This window comes from Panthera uncia, chromosome D1 (genome assembly GCF_023721935.1).
Source record: "Panthera uncia isolate 11264 chromosome D1, Puncia_PCG_1.0, whole genome shotgun sequence".
Classification (NCBI taxonomy): Eukaryota; Metazoa; Chordata; class Mammalia; order Carnivora; family Felidae; genus Panthera; species Panthera uncia.
This window is the reverse complement of record NC_064808.1, coordinates 88,916,696-88,935,736: the sequence shown is the minus strand read 5'-3', so window position 1 is coordinate 88,935,736 and position 19,041 is coordinate 88,916,696. Positions and strand designations below refer to the sequence as shown.

The 19,041-nt window shown below is 41.5% G+C and overlaps 1 protein-coding gene across 4 annotated transcripts in view; it reads right to left on the bottom strand.

Annotated features, from left to right (window-relative positions):
* Positions 1-19,041, bottom strand: part of CDON (cell adhesion associated, oncogene regulated) — a 101,506-nt gene that overhangs the window by 33,057 nt on the left and 49,408 nt on the right. For all 4 annotated transcript variants that reach the window (XM_049654690.1, XM_049654693.1, XM_049654689.1 and 1 more), the window contains 6 exons: positions 13,726-14,015; positions 11,985-12,159; positions 9,669-9,797; positions 5,435-5,638; positions 3,694-3,875; positions 2,916-3,021 (listed from right to left, as the gene is read on the bottom strand). In XM_049654690.1, the coding sequence (XP_049510647.1) occupies positions 2,916-3,021; positions 3,694-3,875; positions 5,435-5,638; positions 9,669-9,797; positions 11,985-12,159; positions 13,726-14,015 (1,086 nt within the window). The remainder of the gene's footprint in view (positions 1-2,915; positions 3,022-3,693; positions 3,876-5,434; positions 5,639-9,668; positions 9,798-11,984; positions 12,160-13,725; positions 14,016-19,041) is intronic.

The following is a 19,041-nucleotide window of genomic DNA, read 5'->3' as shown; positions in this document are numbered from 1 at the left end:
TTTTCCTGATCACTGATGAGTAAGACAACAAAGTATATTATTAGGTTGAAAGTCAACCAACCAGCATACCCTTTTCTTAAACGGGTCATTTTTTTTTTCTTTTTTTCTCAAAGAATATTTTAGAAAAGATGAAAAGCCAAAGCACAGGCTTAACGATTAGGATGCCTGATACTTTAATTTTTTGGAAACTCAACTTTATAAGACAAAAATATTCACCACAAAAGCACTGGTATGCTGGAAACATTTACGGTTTACTCCAATGTGGAACTTAATTCAGAAGATAGGATAACTTGATGTAATTGCTCTTGGTGTATTCTTTAACACTGTAATTGAGTTTCAGATTTTTTCCAAAAGCTTAAACAATTCTGAGTCGATATACATAAGTAATCTAAAACTTTGCCTTAAAGAAAACTTCATGGGCAAAGGGTAAATACTTTTGTTCCTTGGTTTGGGAGAACAGGCCAATAGTTTCCAACTGCCACAAAAAGAATTTCAAATGCATAAACTTGAAAATAAGGAATAAGCAAATTACACAGCACAGTGAAGCCCACTTAAACATCTAACTGCTCCGTCTACGAAGTTTATAAACAAGTTCTCTGTGAACCGTAAGGCAAAACTCACATCTGCAGACACGACTACTGGATACAAAAGTTAATTTCCCAGTTCCACACACCATATTCACATCACAAAAGCTTGCAAAAATTTCAAAGATTGAACTAGGGAATATATTTTAAAAACTGTTCACCGGTGGATATTTCTAGAGAGTAGAGAACCAGGGGAGGTCGGGAAAAGAATGGCACAGAGCGAGACAAAGAGAGGTGTTCACTTTGTTTACATTTACCTTGTTTAGAACTATTTCATAGCAAATGTTAATCTCTGTCAAAAGATTTTAGAAATAAAAGTGACAGCGTCACTCTCCTAACCCAGCTAAACTAAAATGACGACCTAGCTAGAACTCAAATATAGAACAGTTACTAATAACTCTCATCATTTCTTCTTTTTGCATAGCTTTTTCCGAAAGTGAAATGTGCACAGGGAAAAGTCCCCATAACGGAACAGCTCGCTGAATGTTCATGAATTGAACATACCCATGGTACCAATACCTAGGTCAAGAAAGAAAATATTACCGGCACCCCAAAAGTAGCCCCCATGCTTCTTCCGGTCATAGCTCCCTCAAGACAGCTACCATCTTAACTTCACAGAATAGTCTGGCCACTAACAAGTATCTTACCTCATTCCCCCAGTGCTTCATGTTTAAAGTGGATTTAGAAACTAATTTGTTTCCTACTTTTCCACATTAAGAGAAATAATCACTCTTTCATTCAAAAAATATTTTACTGAGCACCTGCTACGCACCAGGTATTAAAACTCAGATGATAATGTTTTACTATATTACAAAAGTAATCTGCTGGAAAAACATTATTTAAATTACACTATTTAAAGAAACTTAATTTAGCGTATTTAAATGAATTTATTATAAGACTACTTACAACAAAATTTATATGCAGCGTTTGACATCAAGAAGTCGTATGAAAACAACCTTGGCCCAGGGCCATTTTTTGACATGATCCATCGTGATGTTAATAGTTCAAAGGATCAGAATCTTGGGAGGGGAAAATAGCCCTTGGAGGAAGGCTTCCTCCCAAAGCAAGAATCCCTTCTAAGAGATCACTGAGAAAGCAGCATCCAGCTTCTACTGAACACCTCCAAAATTAAGGAGTTTCTGAGTTTGTTAAAAAAGCCGTGTTGGAGGTTTCTTCTTTATGCTACTTCCTTTTAGCTGCCCCTCCCCACTGGCTGAGTTCTTCCTCTACATAACAGTCTTTCAGTATTTGAAGGCAGCTGTCACATTGCTTGTTAGTCGTCCTTTTTCCAGCCTGATCATCCTCAGATATTCCACTGTTCTTTTCGACTCCATTCATTCATTAAATACTGAACACCTCACCACTGGAGGAGCTGGGGATACGACACTAGAGAAAAGACTCCTTGCCTACAAAGAGGCTAACGTTTAGCGGTGGGGACGAACAAAGTAAATAATTTCATACACACACCCACACATGCACACATACTCCTTACACACCAACTGTGGTGAATTCTAGGACATAACCATAAAGGGCACAGTTAGAAATTACACCAAGGGTAACTCACATGAACCGGCAGAGGTTACCTGAGGAAGTAACATTTCGACCCACAAGAGGAAAAACTAAATAAAACACCAGAAGAGGAACACAGTAGGGAGTAGGAACTGCCACGTGTCATAGTACTGAGGCCAGAGAGATCCTGGTGCACACAAGGAAACTCAAAGGGGGCCGGCGTGTCACGGAAGACACGTGAGAGGGGAGACATGTGTGAGACTGGAGGAAGGTGCAGGCAGGGGCCAGCCAGGTCATGTGGGGCCTTCAGACCACATGCGAAGTTCTAGATTGTATTTTAACTGCAAGGGAAAGGTAGTTTCAACACCCTTCCCTATCTTGGCTGGTTTTTTTGTCTCTATATATTCCAAGTCCTCAGCATCTCTCAAAGCGGAGAACATGCTTAAGATGCAATCATTCCAGTAGAGACGTTAATGGAACTGAGACGGAGACATTGTTTTACATACAGCTAGAAGCCGCAAGTGATTTTTATACTCACGTTACTATTCACTTAAATAAAACAGAAAACAAGAATTTTTTTCAGATGAACTACTGACAAGTCAGATCTCCCCCAGGGTTTTTTAACTGTTTCTATAACCAAAATGGAAGATACTATATATATTACCTTAGAAAGATGGGTCTCTCTTTGGGAAAAAAAATCAAAGTAATAGTGTCTATGACATTTCATATTTTACCTATCTCAACCTGGGATGATGTTTTTCATTATATTTATAAACTTTCTCCACCCAAAGCTCTTTACACCAGCTTGCCGGTGGGACTTACCTTCTACAACATCCCTCTTGTAATCACTGTCATTGTCACTATCTGTTGGCCGGTAGTAGATATAAAATCCTTGAATGGGAGTATTATTGTTACTTGATGGAATGTACTAAAAAATAGAAGCAAAGACTTGTCAAAGACAAAAATGAGTGTAACTTTCAACATCCATGATGTGAAATATCTGCGTGGCAATACTTTTCCAGCTTCATTTTGTAAACATCCTTGATGGCCATTTTAAATTTAATTCAAAGGTATTGCGAGCATTTAATTTACTGGAGGGCTGGGCAAAAATAATGTAATATATTTCACCAGGTTCTAAGGCATAAAAGTACGTTTGGTTCAAAATAAATAAATCTTGGGGGTGCCTGGGTGGCTCAGTTGGTCGAACGTCCAACTCTTGATTTCGGCTCAGGTCATGATCTCGTGGTTTGTGAGATCAAGCCCTATGCCGGGCTCTGCACTGACAGCATGGAGCCTGCTTCGGATTCTCCCTCCCTCTCCCTCTCACCCTCCCTCCCCCTCAAAATAAATAAATAAACATGATAAAAAATCTATCACTCAATCTTGAAATGGCAATTAAGTTAACACTTTTCTGAGAGCTGAGAAGACTGTCCCACTCATCACAGGTGCTTTTAGATAAATGTTCTATGCCCTTCAACTTTCCCTCACTTAGAAGTTAAAAACATTTGCTATTCGTAATATCGTGTCATGAGGATATCAAATCAATCATTACCATGGCCAAACTAGACAACCGTCTCATTAGAAAAGCTGTCCCACTTACCGTCCACTTCAGCATGATCTGCGTATCACTGACAGCTTCAGTGTATGCAATGTGGGGTCCAGTTATTGGACGGTTAGAGAAACGATTGGGGAACCCAGCCACCTGATAAGGACGAGATGCCGAACTCCGAAAACTCTCACCATAATGGTTGATGGCAATAACCCTAAATTTGTATGTTGAACCTTTTGAGGGAGGGAAAAAAAAAAAAAAGGAAAAAACAGAGTTTTTAAAAATCTGCAAACAACCGAAGGTCATATCATTATACAAGATATGACAACTGTGCCTAAGTATCTATCTACAGTCACGAAAACACACTCTGAAGTCTCCACGGTAAACAGATTTCAATCCACTTGCCAGCTTCTGTCAACTGGCAGCGGATGTTCAAGATGTTGTGTTCCCGGGTCCAAGAGCTTATTAGGAGCCACTGGGAGACAAGGCCATGAAAGATTAATGATGTGTGTCATGGTAGGGGCAGGTAGAGAACAGGAAAGAGCGCATTTACTTTTTTTTACCATCACGTTCTAAAATCATAACCATCAAATGCAGTATTGGTTGAAGTATCTGTGTTCAAAACGAGGTTCTTTCCCCTTTGAAAGAAACAACTGAAGCGAAGTTTAACACAGTGAATACACTTAGGAAGGGGCGCTGTGTGGGTGACAGCAGATGTCACTTGATTTCACCAATAATGGGATAAGAGCGGACAGATTTAAGCCACAACAGAAGGTATTTATTTGTATTACATATTAAGAACTTAAAAAAAAAAACAACACAAAAACCTCTAAGGATTGTGAGTTTCTGACGATCTAGATCTAAAGAATAAATTAGACTCCCCCAGCATGTTTCCTGATGGCTCATAAATAACCACGGGGCTTCTGAAGACGGTGTTTTCTTGTCTGTAAAATGCTACCCAGCTTCGCCCACATTTAAAACTGTCACCTTCTCCCAACTCTACCTGCAGGTTCTGAGGCTCATGTTACCTGTCTAGACAAACACCGACATCTGTCACTAAAGTACATTTAAAAAGGCCATAAACAAAAATGGTCATGGAACATAAATAAAAGCAACCAAAGTGGATTTGTGATTACTGCTTTTTCCTTGTGTGGTTTAACGTCTCACATACAGCCTTCAAGATGCTGGGGTGGCAGCAGGGAAGTCGGGTGTTCTGCTGAGCAAAGCATGAGTGTTCTCCCATTTCCGTTGAGAGATTCATCATTAGAGCCAACAACTTTTGTCAAACAACCAGCAATTTTCCTTTTAAAATATGTAATTATAGCAAAACACCTTACACACACACACACAAAGGTGTCACACAGCACTGTTTCTACTGATTAGCAGTTAGAAAGAATCCAAGACCCAGAAGAAAAGAATGTGTTAAGTAAATCACACTACACTTATACAGCAGATATACAGTTCTTAAAAACTTGAGTTTTTGAAGAATTTCTAATGATATTGGAAAAGGCATGTGATAGAGGGAAAATGGGATCACAAAACAGTATTTATGGCACGATCCTGGTTTGTATTAAAAAAAAAAAAAAAGGCTACAAAAACACACCAAACTCTAAACAATGCTTATCTCTGGCTGGATGGGTTTCAGGTGACTTATTCTTTTCTTCATAGTTTCTCTTCCGTTTTCGCACAACAGGCTTGTATTACTTTAACAATCAGAAGAGTACGAGACCACTATAAATATGCATCTCAAGTCAGCAGTGGATGGCAAAAAAGGAAATGTTTGAATTACTACCTGGCTCTAAGCTACGAACTTCCACAGAAAGTTTAGAAGGAGGGATATCTTCAGCTGCCACCAGCCAATCACTAGTCCTCATCCGTTTGTACTCGACCTTGAAGGCAGTGATTGGAGAACCCCCATTGGCCCGAGGAATCCAAGTGACATAGACGGACGTCTCTGATGCCGTAGAGATGGTAGGCCGATCAGGTGCCTCTGGAACTAAACACGGAAACATTTATTCCAATAACCCCTGGTGTCAGAGACAAGAATAACTCAAACTAAAAGGGTCATTTTATTAAAGATTTGTCACCAAACTAACTGCCAGAGTTAATAATATTAAGACTATCTTCCTGTTATCTTTTAAAAGCTAAGGGGCAATGAAATGACCAGATACAGGAAATAAAGGAAAAACAAAGTCATCTATAAACTTGATAATTAGCTCTAGAAAATGGAAAGTTAATGGGCATGATAACAGTGACCATGCTACTTTAGATTCATGGCTAAATAGTGTATAAGTAATTATTACCTGGTGCTTATAATTTATAGTAAGTTTTCAAAATTAGGTGTTATTTAAATGTTTTTCTTTACCCATCCAAGCTACATAACACACATACAGATTATTAGCGATTACTATCATATCCTATCTTAACACACCTCAAGGCTATAGGAACGCTACTCCAAAAACACAGACTGCAGGCAGTAAAGAGATAAAATTTGATTAATAAATCAACAGTGATATTAATGGGCAAAGAGAATGCTACGTGGGATGGAAGCAGGAAGACAGGATATGTAGTTAAATAAAGAAAAGGGGGTGGGGCGGCTGGGTGGCTCAGTCGGTTGAGCATCCGACTTCGGCTCAGGTCATGATCTCGTGGTCCGTGAGTTCCAGCCCCGCGTCGGGCTCTGTGCTGACAGCTCAGAGCCTGGAGCTGGCTTCACTTTCTGTGTGTCCCTTGCTCTCTGCCCCTCCGCCACTCATGCTCTGTCTCTGCTCTCTCTCTCAAAAACGAATAAACATTAAAAAAATTTAAAAAAAAAATCAAGAAAACGGCTCTCAGTAACGAGATGAGCCACCTAGTCATCCACACAAACTTTAGAAAAAGGAGTCAGAGAACGAATGTCTAGCAGTTACAGGTGACACGGCCAAGGGGAGGGGAGGTCCTGGCCCACAACCTGGACAGTCTAGATTCCCGTGGCAGGTAGAAACATCAGGATTAAGTCCACCAGCCATTTAAACCACGTACCTAACTCTTCTTGCTGACCAAGAAGACCACACGCTTGTGGTTGTAACTGTCTTCCCACTTGGTTCCTACCAGGGAAGAATGCCGACAGAGACAATCTGGTCTGTGGGACGGTTTCAGTGCAAATTAGTAAGTCGCCATTCTGGTTTACACTGATCACCTATGAATTCTGCAAAGGCGAGCTGGGTCTCAAGAGACTGACTGCCGTTTGGCATGCTAACAATCAGGTGTCCAGAGCTGAAGGAGGAGGTCCAGCTCCGGGCCATGGTGATGTTACCTGGGTGAAGTCACTAAGCAAACCCTGTCTGTCTGGCCCGTGCCACATTCCTTAAGCAACACCACTCTGTCTCAACTCGACACCCCTTTAGCCCGAACAAACACATAAGAAAGAACATAATAATGTTGCAGATGGTACTTGTATGGAGAAAATGGTGGCATTTTAAAAACAAAGCGCTTGATGGATTAAAAAGAGGAAAATACTCAAAGCAGGCAACTTTTGAGTGATACTTACTGTATTCCTTTCAAGTTAGAAAGCAATGGAAACAGAATGAACAGTACTGTTAGTGAATCTCTCTTTTGGTCCTAGATAACCAACCACTTCCTTATATTGATGCATAGGAGGTTAAAACTCATCAAAGAACACCAAAGATCAAACAGAAAGAGAAGGTTATTAGGGAAAAGAATCGTTACAGAAAAGAATCTTCAATATGTAAAAGAGAGAGCATGTGGCAGTTATGGGATAAAAGAAAGACTGTAGTTGGGAGTTCAAAAATCTGAATTTTGAATAGCAGTTCTGGAGAGCTCAGGCAAAGCTGCATGGCCTTCTTGAGTCTCAGTTAACTGATTTGTAAAATATGCTAATCCTTCCCCCAGGGTTATTGCGAAGATTCAAGAGATCCCTTCCTATGGCTATCTCTGCCTGGGTGATTCCAAACTCATGACTTCCAGAACTGAACCCTTAAGCCACACCTAACTATCCTTATTACCTATCTCGGTAAATGGGCCCTGGTTGCCCAAGCCCGAGGCCCCACACTTTTGCCTCTCCTTCAACGTGGACTCAATCTCCTTTGTCTGACAGCTGTGTCCCTCTCCATCCACACTCTCACTATTTTCGTTATTTCTCTAGCCTCATCTTTGGCCATTTCTCCTTTCCCCCTCTTTAAAGTCTTCTATGGTTCTTCACAGCTTTCCAGGAAAAATTATTATTATTTTTTTTTTAGGAAAGATTAAAATTTTAAGTACATCATACAAGGTGCCCACCTGCCTCCCCCTCTACTCTGGTGTCACTCCCAACAGTAACCAATCACACCAAATTAAAACCCTAACCTCTAAACCTCGACACAAAATCCAACATGTCAATTTTGCATCTCTTTGCACAGGAGCTGTCTTGCATTTCTTGTTCCTTCCTCCATTCTTGTCTTTATAGCATTCTTGTCTTTGAAGCTCAGCAGAGGGAGCCTCTCTTACCACCACCTGCCTCCTCTGCATATTTCTCTCGCGATCCCAGAACGCCAAGGGTAGACTCTCAGCACAATGAATCCAAATCATTGTTATGGGTTAATGTGTATATATTACCCACTATATTGTTGCGGACTTATTGTCTAGATCATTCACGATGCTGTAAACTCCTTGAAGGCAAGATTTATTTTGCCTCTGCTGCAACAACATTTGGTCCAGTATCTACCACAGGATGTTAAATAAGTCATAAGGTTTTTGTTTTTCAGATGTCAACTTTATTCATATATAGTTGATACTCGGGGCGCCTGGGGGGCTCAGTCATCCGAGCGGCTGACTTCAGCTCAGGTCATGATCTCACGGTTTGTGAATTCAAGCCCCCCGTTGGGCTCTGTGCTGATAGCTCAGAGCCTGGAGCCTGCTTCGGATTCTGTGTCTCCCTCTCTCTCTTCCCCTCCCCCACTCATGCTCTATCTGTCTCTCTCTCAAATATAAACAAACATTAAAAAAATTATATAAAGTTGATACTCGTGTAAGTACTCTATTAAGGGAGCTGAACTGCTCCTCAGAGGCTAAAGTACTCAAGCAGAAGAGGCTCATGACATTGAAGAAGCAGAGGGGTTCCAGAAGGGTGTTCAAATGTTATGACCTGCTTTTGTCTGAGGCCAATTTGTGAAAGACTATACAAATAGGGAAGAGAGGCTTGAACACTGTTAGAGCTCAGCAATGAAATTTTAAGCCCTCCCTAGACATCCTGCTAACACATATTAACACAGCCACAAAGAGCACGTTATGTTGTAATTGTAGAATTAGTACGTGTGAAATTTAAATACTAAAAAGAATCTTTTGAAAACTGTATGGCTATGACATTTAAAAACCATACAAGTGGCAAGATATAGCAATAAAATGGAATATGGCATGTAATCATTCAAAACACTAAACCATACCGTAGGCACCACCACACGTTTTGATAAATCACCGAAAAAAAAAAAAAGTCAGACTTTCAGAGTTCAAAACATAAATTTAGTTTCTTTGCCAGAGAGGAGAGAGAAAAATCCTTTTTATGAGCTATAAAATCTTAGTACCAGAACGTTTTGGGTCTGAGTTTATTACCTCAAAAAGCAATCATGACACTGAGTTACCAAGATCGGAGCACAGGGCATTAAAAAAATGGTAATGGGGGTGCCTGGGTGGCTCAGTCGGTTTAAGCATCTGACTTCGGCTCAGGTCGTGATCTCATGGTTCGTGGGTTCGAGCCCCGCATCGGGCTCTGTGCTGACAGCTCGGAGCCTGGAGCCTGCTTCAGATTCTGTGTCTCCCTCTCTCTCTCTGACCCTCCCCCACTCGTGCTCTCTCTCTCTCAAAAATAAACATTAAAAAAAAAATTTTTTTTTTAAAACATGGTTGAAATAGGACCTGAAAGAGCTTTATGGTAGGCTATAATCTGAACAATAAACAAACACTCTCTCCCACTCCACCCCTTAAATAATTTGAAACATGCCAGTTACATGTGCAAACAAGAAAATCAATAAAAATGAAGGTTTCTACTTTACCTCCACTATGCCTAGAGGAATCTGTAAGTACCACCCCAAAGTTGTCCGCAGCCTCCGAAACAACAGGACGCCTAGGGATGCCCATGGGTGGAGAGGACGCCTGGGTGTTTTTTGATGAGGTTGTTTTCTCTAGAAAAGTTAGAAAACACATAATCACATACTGTAACATAAGCTTCTGTGTAGATGTAGAGTTAAGGAAAGATACTAAACTCAACTGGTGTATCAATATAAATACATGAACTTGTCTGTTACGGGGTCTGAGTTTAAGACCTACATTGTCAATAGTCAGCTAATCTGAGGAATTGACTTAAAAAAACAAATTACTTTGTCAGGGCACCTGGGTGGCTCAGTCAGTTAAGCAGCGGACTCCTGATTTTGGCTCAGGTCATGATCTCAATTTGTGAGATCGAGCCCTGCGTCAGGCGTGGAGCCTGCTTGGGATTCTTCCTCCCTTTCCCTCTCTGCCCCTCCCTCCACTTCTCTCTCTCTCTTTCTCTATCAAAATAAATAAATATTGTTTTTAAAAATTACTTTGTCTTTTTCTAGTAGCTTTAAGGGAAAACTAAAATGTGTCTTTCTTCATCAGGCTAATTTAAATTTACACACAGAATAAACACCACAAGTAAAAAAGCCAAATGCCGAAAAGCTTTCAAACTATTCATCCCTTTTGCTTCTTACTGTACCTATTTCTTCATTCTAAAACATAAAACTCATTCTTAAAGAGCTTCTGTTTCTTCGTGAGAAAATTATCATGTTAAGCTTAAAAATTCCAAGAGGCAAAAAGTGAAAATGGGTGATTATCTTAAAACTGAAATGTTCTTCTTATTCAGTATTTATAGGTCAGATTCTATAAACAGCTGTGGACTGATGATGAACATTAACTCAAAGTGCAGTTCAAACAAGAAATACTCATTTTTCTAGCTACACTCGGTAATTAGTATGAAAGGGTCTTTTCCAAAAGCCAATAAATAATTTCTTCTCAATCATACCTCCTTTTTATTTTTGTAATGTACTAAAATACTCTGCTACCCAGTTCCCCTCTCTCCTCACTGAAATCTTTTTGTTCATTGATGGCCAAGCTATAATGGCATCTTTTCAATCAAGCCTACCCTCAACGAGCTACCCCACTTGAAAGAACATCCTTTCTTTGTACTCTCTCAGTCCTTCCCAGTACTTGTCGTACTTCGCTCACACCCTCGCCCTTCTGCAGTCTATCCTTACCCTACCCCCGTTGAAACACACAACAGATTATGTCGCACAACTCAGCTCAAACCCTCCAACGTTTCCACTTTCTCGGAGTCAGTCAATGTCCTTGCAGGATGGACAAGGCACTGTGTGGGGTGGCCACTCTGTCATCTTCCTGAGCGCCCTCCCCCACGGTCACAGTCCCTTGGCTACCGTCACAGTGGTGCCCTCAGTGTTCCTGGGGTACACCCGGCACACCCCACCCCAGAGTCTCTGCACTTGCTATCCTCTCAGCCGGGGTGTTCTTTTCCCAGACATCCACGTGGCTTTCCACTTTAAACCTCAACGTTCTGCTCTGCTGTCGACTGCTCACTGAGGACTTCTCTGGCCACCTGCTTACATTGTGACAAGTGCTACCCCACACACTTCCTATAGCCACCCCCTAATTTAGTTCTCTTATTAGCATTCACCACTTTCTAATGTACTTATAACTCAGGTGGAAACATCTCCCAACTAGACTGTAAGCTCCATGAGGGCAAGGAGTTTGTCCCTTTTGTTTATTGCCTGACACACAGAAGGCATTCAGTAAATATTAACTGAACTGAAATCCTGCCTTGCAGTTGGTATTTATGTGTCTTAGCCTACTTAGCAAAGTAGAGGTACCATTAGGATGAATCTTATCTTGATCATCTTTGTTTTCCCTGTATCACCTACCCCAACGCCTTACATATCATAAACTCTCAGAAATACTCATAGAACATTGGATGGGATGGAATAATACAACCATCCAAGCATGGCCAACAAAGGTACTATACTAAAATTATTTAATGGATTTATATATAAGAATCTCTAGGGGCACCTAGAGTCGGTTAAGCGTCCAACTTTGGCTCAGGTCATGATCTCATGGTTTGTGGGTTCAAGCCCCTTGTCAAGCACTGTTACTGACAGCTCAGAGCCTGGAGCCTGGAGCCTGCTTTGGATTTGCTTGCTCTTTCTCTCTCTCTCTCTCTCTCTCTCTCTCAAAAATAAAAAAAATAAATAAAAAAGAATCTCTATGACCCCAAAGGACACTCAGTAATAAAGAGACATCCACACGGCCAGCTCGCTCCTCCTGAGGAAGATTATACTCACCTTTGCTGGTTCGGAAGGTAAGCATGGCGGGCTGCCCTTCACCTGCTGCGTTTCTTGCCACCATCAAAACTTCATAGAGACTAGATGGCTCCAGTTCTGTCAGATGGAGCTCATTCTCACTTCCCGGGACTCGAACTGTGTGCCAGCTTCCCACCAGGCCAACGCCGTCATCTAGCTGCTCAAGAAAAAGTAAGTCATTAAAGAAAAGGAGATAAGGGGCAGAAAAACCTTCCATTCCAATTTGAGAAAATCTTCCATTCCAGATGAATGTTGGTAAGGAATATACTGTTGGAAGAAAGAGACACGATATTTCTTCACATTAAGAAATATAAGGAGACCCGTAACATGAACTTAGGAATTCTCAGGAATAAAAAGACTCCTTCCTGGCTCTCCTACTTACCGCTCATTTGTGGCCTCAAGCAAGTTACTTATCTCCCAGAGTTTGCTTCCTTTACTTGTAAAGGAAACAATACTCTTCTTACTTGGCTAATGGGAGCATAAAATAAGTACATAATAATCTGGACTAATGATAATATATAATATACATAATAAATATATGTTAAGTTAGAATACATATGCATATATGAGTTACATAATTATGCATTTTATATTTCCAGCATTCTTCATGTCTCACCACTTCCACATGTACTGGAGGAAATAAATGTTAAAAAGATCTGGGGCGCCTGGGTGGCTCAGTCAGTTAAGCGTCCAACTCTTGATTTCAGCTCAGGTCATGATCTCACGGTTTGTGGGTTGGAGTCCCGTGTCAGGCTTCATACTCAGCTCAGAGTGTGTTTGGGATTCTCTCTCCCTCTCTCTCTGCCCCTCCCCTACTTGTGCGTATTCTCTCTTGCTCTCTCAAAAATAAACAAACTAAAAAAAAAAAAGAAAAAAAAGATCCAATCTGTTGTGTCTTAGTTAATAGAACTAGGAAACGACATCACACAGAAGTTTTTGTGTGGCTAAGAATCCCAGTGAAAGTTTCTTCATCTTGAATCATTCAAAGTTTCTACATCTTGAATCATCAGGTTAGAAACAGTGAATAAACTTTCAAATATCACCATGTTAATTGTTCCAGATATTAAAAATATATACTATTAAACGATGGGCACCAAAATGTCTTGGACAAAGAAAGGTATTTTAAATATGAGGCTGTCTTTTGTTCATTTATTAGTCTCATAAACAAAGAAACACTTTTTTTCATTTTGCTTTAATACAAGCCTCTGGAAGAAACATTGGAAAATCAACTGAGAGGATCAAGGTTCACTCAAATAAGTCACCAAACAACATAAGATTCCGATACAATTAAGAAGACAACTTGAAATAAAAATAATTGTCAGAGATTATACCAGAGGACTTTGATGTTTCTAATAAGAAACTGCTTTATTTGTTAAATAAACTGTGTTTTACTATCTCACAAAGGGAAGGGGTGACTTTTTAAAAAGTGGTTTCTAGAGGTTTACACTCAAGGGGTTAAAGTGTTTGATAAAAAAATGTCCAAAAAAATGTCAAGAAGTCACTGGGTTCTTGGAATTCCTATTTTGGGGGATACTGTGTATCTTTCATTCTTACTGCTTACTGGTAAAACCAGCATGGCTGTTGGGATAGCTCTCCCAAACTCATAATCCTAGAACACTCCTGTTTCCTGCTGCTCTATAAATGTCGAAGATAATAAGCATGTGTTATATACACACAACGTTAAGGTGAGAGAAGAGAAAGCTGATAAATGAGAAGACATTACCTTTCGATACTTCACAAAATAGGCATTGATGGGCAGCCCGCCATCCTTCCCCGCCCTCCAGACCAGGTTGTACGTATCAGATGTGTAGGTCTGCGGAGGGCTCAGAATGATGGGGGCATCAGGGACAGAGGCACCACTAGTGTTTTTCTCCGGCGATGATTCCACTGCGCTGGAGTGTTTCTTCCCTGGAAATGAGCTCAATAATCCAGCTTCTGAACCATCTCTTTTATCATTCTGAGTGGGATTGGAAGGTGTAACTGTTTCTGCTTTTGTATTTGTTTCAAAAGGAACTGCAGGGAATGGAAGAAAGAGAGACAGAGAGAGAGAGAGAGAGAGAGAGAAGAGACAGCTTGAGGAAATTCATTATTTCAGTGCCTTCTTCACAGTGATCCAACTGCCCACAAGGATACAGACAATCTGAGCCCCAGAAGTGAAAGCAGGTTAACAGCTCAGTTTGCAATTCATGGAAACCTCCACCCTCCAACAGTAATCTCTTATTGAAAAAGCTGCGGTAGTGAAGTGATTTTGAGGATGTTATTTTTCCTTGTCCTACACTAGTATTCCCTCTTTTACAACAACAGTTTGCTAGTTTAACCTTGAAAGATTTTAAGCTGGAGAACACCGAGTGGTAATTCCAGTTGGTAAGTGAAACACACGAAGCGATGCATTCCCTTAGCGGCAAGGTGAACTCAATAGTAAGGAAACAACCAAGAACTAGGCTGTTACCTGCTGGGGAGCCAGTCTCCAATGATACCCCTCAGCATCCACACCCTTGGACGGTCCCCTCCCTGCTGAATCAGGCTGGCCCTATGACTGGCTTCAACCAAAGTGAGACTGTGCTCTTCCAGGCTTGAGTCTTCACAAGGCCTGGCACTTCTACTTCTGTGTCGCCCCATACAGACATCCAAGCTAGCCGTGTGGAGTGGTGGGGGGAGAGGGGGAGAGAAAGGGAAGGAAGGGGAGGTGGCCGGTTATTCCAGCCTTCACAAAAGTGTCACACATGTGGGTAAAGCCACTTTGGCTGTTCCAGACCCAGGTACATCTGACTGCAATGGCGTAAGAGACCCCAAGCAAGGCCGGCAGAATTGCCCAGCTGCGTCCAGTTAACCCTAGGAACGGTAAGAGATCATAAAGGGGCTACTGTTTCAGTAATCTTTGGGGGTAGTTATGCAGCAACAGATAATGAAAATACCCTACACAAGCAGAGCAATTTACATTCGACAAGAGGAAACAAGGTAAAAGAAGGGTTTACCTATTTCCAAGCAAGCCCTCTTTCTGGATAGAACTGAAGACTGGCTTAAGAAATCGCCAATCTAGGGGCACCTGGGTGTCTCAGCCGGTTGAGCGCCCGACTTCGCCTCAGGTCATGATCCCACAGTTCATGAGTTCAAGCCCCACATCGGGCCTGCTGCTCTCAATGCAGAGCCCGCTTTGGATCCTTTGTCTCCCTCTCTGTGCCCCTCCCTTGCTCGCGCTTTCTCAAAAATAAAGAAACGTCAAAAAAAATTGCCAATCTAAAGAAAAATGAAACAAGCAAATAGTCTTAATGCTACTAAAAGCATACAGAACACAAGAGAAGGGAAAAATATTTGCGCTGAAAAAAGAAATAGGTTGCACATCCCATCCCCCAAATTTACTGAGCACATATTATGGGCCACGCATTGTGTTAGACATTTAATAAATATAATCTCCTCAAGCTCTCAAAACAACATTCTTAGGTGGACAGTAATATTCCTACTTCACAGCTGAGGAAATTAGGGTTCTGGGAGATTAAGTGACAACAGCCAGCAGAACTCCGGTGATCCTGCTCCAGAGAAAGCAGTTGATGAAAACAAATACACTCCGAGCACCATGAAACCCAAGTGCTGACAGCTTGGTTTCTCTCAAGTGCTATTCAGGCTGGCAACAAAAAGGTCTCCTCTTTTTGACCACTTTTGTGGAGGAAGGGAGCAGAGGAAACGATGTGAAAGAGTTTCTTTTGCACAGTGAAGTCGGATTCCTGGTAAAAGGTGGGTGTGTTTTGAGAAGCCCTGCAGTTCAGGAGGGAACCGACACAAACCACGGCTAACGGCGTAAGGTCGGTTTTCTGTTTAGAGGAGAAAAGGTGTCTCCGACGCGTCCTCCATTAAAGAAGCTAGTGAGAAAATAATCCAGGAGAAAACTAATTAAGTTCACTGAGACAACTTCACAATATTGCTTCTGGAGCAGCCGTGTTTATCTAGTGAGTCAGGACGTGGGCTGGCTGGTAAGGGTGTGCGGCTGGTGCCCACTGGGGCGAGAGATGGGCTCTAGCAAGTGGAGGTAATTAGCTGTGGCTTAGGGTAGCGGAGAATGACCTTTTCATCATTAGGAGTTTCACGGAGCCTTTGGGCTGCTTACCACTGGGAAGTGGTATCTGGCCGTACAAGAGTTTAAAGACCACAGGCCTCAATTTATGCAGAGGCAGGAGACAAACTTATGCCGCAGCCTGTGTCTAACGGTATCAGTGTCACAATTCTGCTCCTGCTATTCTGGATGCGATGAGACTGTTCTGCCACGTTTATTAAAAAGGGGATTCGAGAAGAGGGGAGGAGGAGGAAGATTCAATTCTTTTCTCTCTGCTATTTCCAGTAATATAATTTGAGTACTCACACGATATAATTTATAAGGCCTGAACACCACTTTCAAAAGTTTTTTCACATACATTATCTCAACTTGTCTTCAAAACAACTCTGTGAAATGGTCAGATGAGATCACTTCTTGGCCTTTTGGCTAAGATCAAGTGTGAAATGATCAGTTTAGACATCAAGTATTGGGGCGCCTGGGTGGCTCAGTCGGTTGAGCATCCGACTTCGGCTCAGGTCATGATCTCACAGTCTGTGAGTTCGAGCCCCGCGTCGGGCTCTGTGCCGACAGCTCAGAGCCTGGAGCCTGTTTCGGATTCTGTGTCTCCCTCTCTCTCTGACCCTCCCCTGTTCATGCTCTGTCTCTCTCTGTCTCAAAAAAATAAAAATTAAAAAAAAAAAAAAGTAAGAAAAAAAAATAGACCAAGTATTTTTAAACGTAGAACGCTTTTTGAATTAGAAGAGGCTGATAAAATTCTGCTTTTCTAAGTACTATAACTATGGCAGTGAATTTAATGACTCAGAGCTGAAACTAAACAAGGAATATAACCAAACTTGTCAAAGCCGTTCCCACTGTGACCACTCACACCAGCAACCCCTACCCCGACTATCCCAAACCAACTCCCATTATAGTTTTGAAGAGTTACAACCCACTCTACAAATATTTGTACATCTCAGACCTCAAAACCCAAGGTCTCTGGAAAGAAAAAGGAGGAGGGGGCAGTCATCTCTCTCTTTGCCCTTGCTTACCCTCCAAAAAACAAGTAAATGGCTCTCAGTATGCTAGAATTTAATAAGGCTCAGATTCCTGTAGAAAGAGGTGGGTTGTTATGTATTGTGAGCTTTAGTAAACCTGGCTGGATCTTAATAATTATAGGGCGCGCAAAAGAGAAAATATAAGAACATTTCGGAAGGAGGTCGGTGATGGGGTTACTATACATGAAAATGGTATTTATCAAGACATAAAATCCTGGAAGGGGTGGGGAAGACCTTAAAGATCTAAAAAATTCTAACCTAAACAAGTTAGCCTATGTATTTTCTAAAGGCTTCAGATCTTTGATATTTAAAGTGAGGCAGTGAGACAAAAGATCCAGTTCCATCAACTGTGACTATCACATCTATGCCTCTTGCTATCCTATATTTATATAAAACAATCACTTTAGCCAAAAGCTAACCAAGCATCACCTGTGTTACACCTGTCCTACAGCTAACAATTTGAGCAGAGCCACTCTGATTTTCACTTGGCAGAGCAGATATATAAACACACACACGTATACATATTCATATTTACACGTGTATGAATTTATACAACACCCAACTACCCTCTTCATTGGAGGATTCTTAACATGTCTAAAGTGAGTAGCTATTTCTTCCTTCCCTAAATGCTACAGGGAATAATCCTAATTTACCAATAATCAGACAGTAATAATTATAATCTAATACAAATGGATGTCCTTGGCCTTCCCCACTTCTCTTTCTACCTCCAGCTTCCTCTGGAGCTCCAGGGGCCTTGCGTGCCTGTGTTGGAAATACCTGTGTGCACACCCAATTTCTGTCTACTTTATGTTCCTTCCTCTGCAAAAGACCACCCCTTGGCTGCTCCTCTGGCTTAAGGGTGCCTGCACGCTGGTGGTGTGGTCTACACTCTGGAGGATGGGTCAGGGAACGGGACCTGTGTGGAACCAGACTGTGAACTAATTAAAGCAAGGACTTCCAGAGCCCCAGACCTGCTATACACAAGGAGGAACACGGGCTCCAGGCTCCAGGGACTATAACTTAACCCCTTAACCACATGGACTATGTGACCAGTGGGAGCTGAGGACCCAGGCAGAAGAAAGCTGCAAGGAGCCCTCTAACGCACTGGCCCAAGGCAGGGAACTCAGTTGCCAAGACTAAGGGCAGTACTGTTTTTGACACTCTGCTTCTTGCATGACAAATAAGGTGACAGTCTCCACTCAACTGACTACCTGCTGGCGCATTGCTGCTCTAAATACCGATGTAAGGCTTGAATTTGAATTAAGTCAAATTTGAATTAATTTTAACAATATTGATATTCTATACACTAAGTACTTCAAAAACTGTATAAAGCTTTTAAGTCATCCTCACCAAAAATCAATAAAATATCAAGAATTAATGTTATACATCCCATTAGAAAAATAACTTTGAATAGGAGGTACTGTTTGGTAGTACCATGATTCTACTTTCTCAATGAAAGCCAACCCTTTAGGGGCGCCTGGGTGGCTCAGTCGGTTAAGCGTCCAACTTCGGCTCAGGTCACGATCTCACGGTCCGTGAGTTCAAGCCCCGCCCCAGCCCTCTGGGCTGATGGCTCAGAGCCTGGAGCCTGCTTCCGATTCTGTGTCTCCCTCTCTCTCTGCCCCTCCCCCGTTCATGCTCTGTCTCTCTCTGTCTCAAAAATAAATAAAAGTTAAAAAAAAAAAAAAAAAAGAAAGCCAACCCTTTAGACTCTGGATACTGTACTTATCAAAGGCTCACCTAAAAAATGTCAGCAATGATCACTTTCAGTAGCTTAGACAACCAAAAGCATTAATCATGAAAACAGGTCACAACTCGGGCTTGTTCCCATATGAGAGCTTTCTATAGAACAACTACAACCTTAACCAAAACATCAGAAATGGAAACCAAGGTTCATCCGGTTCATGGTAAGGCCAAATACCCAAAACCACAGTTCTGTGTTTCACTATTGCCGGGG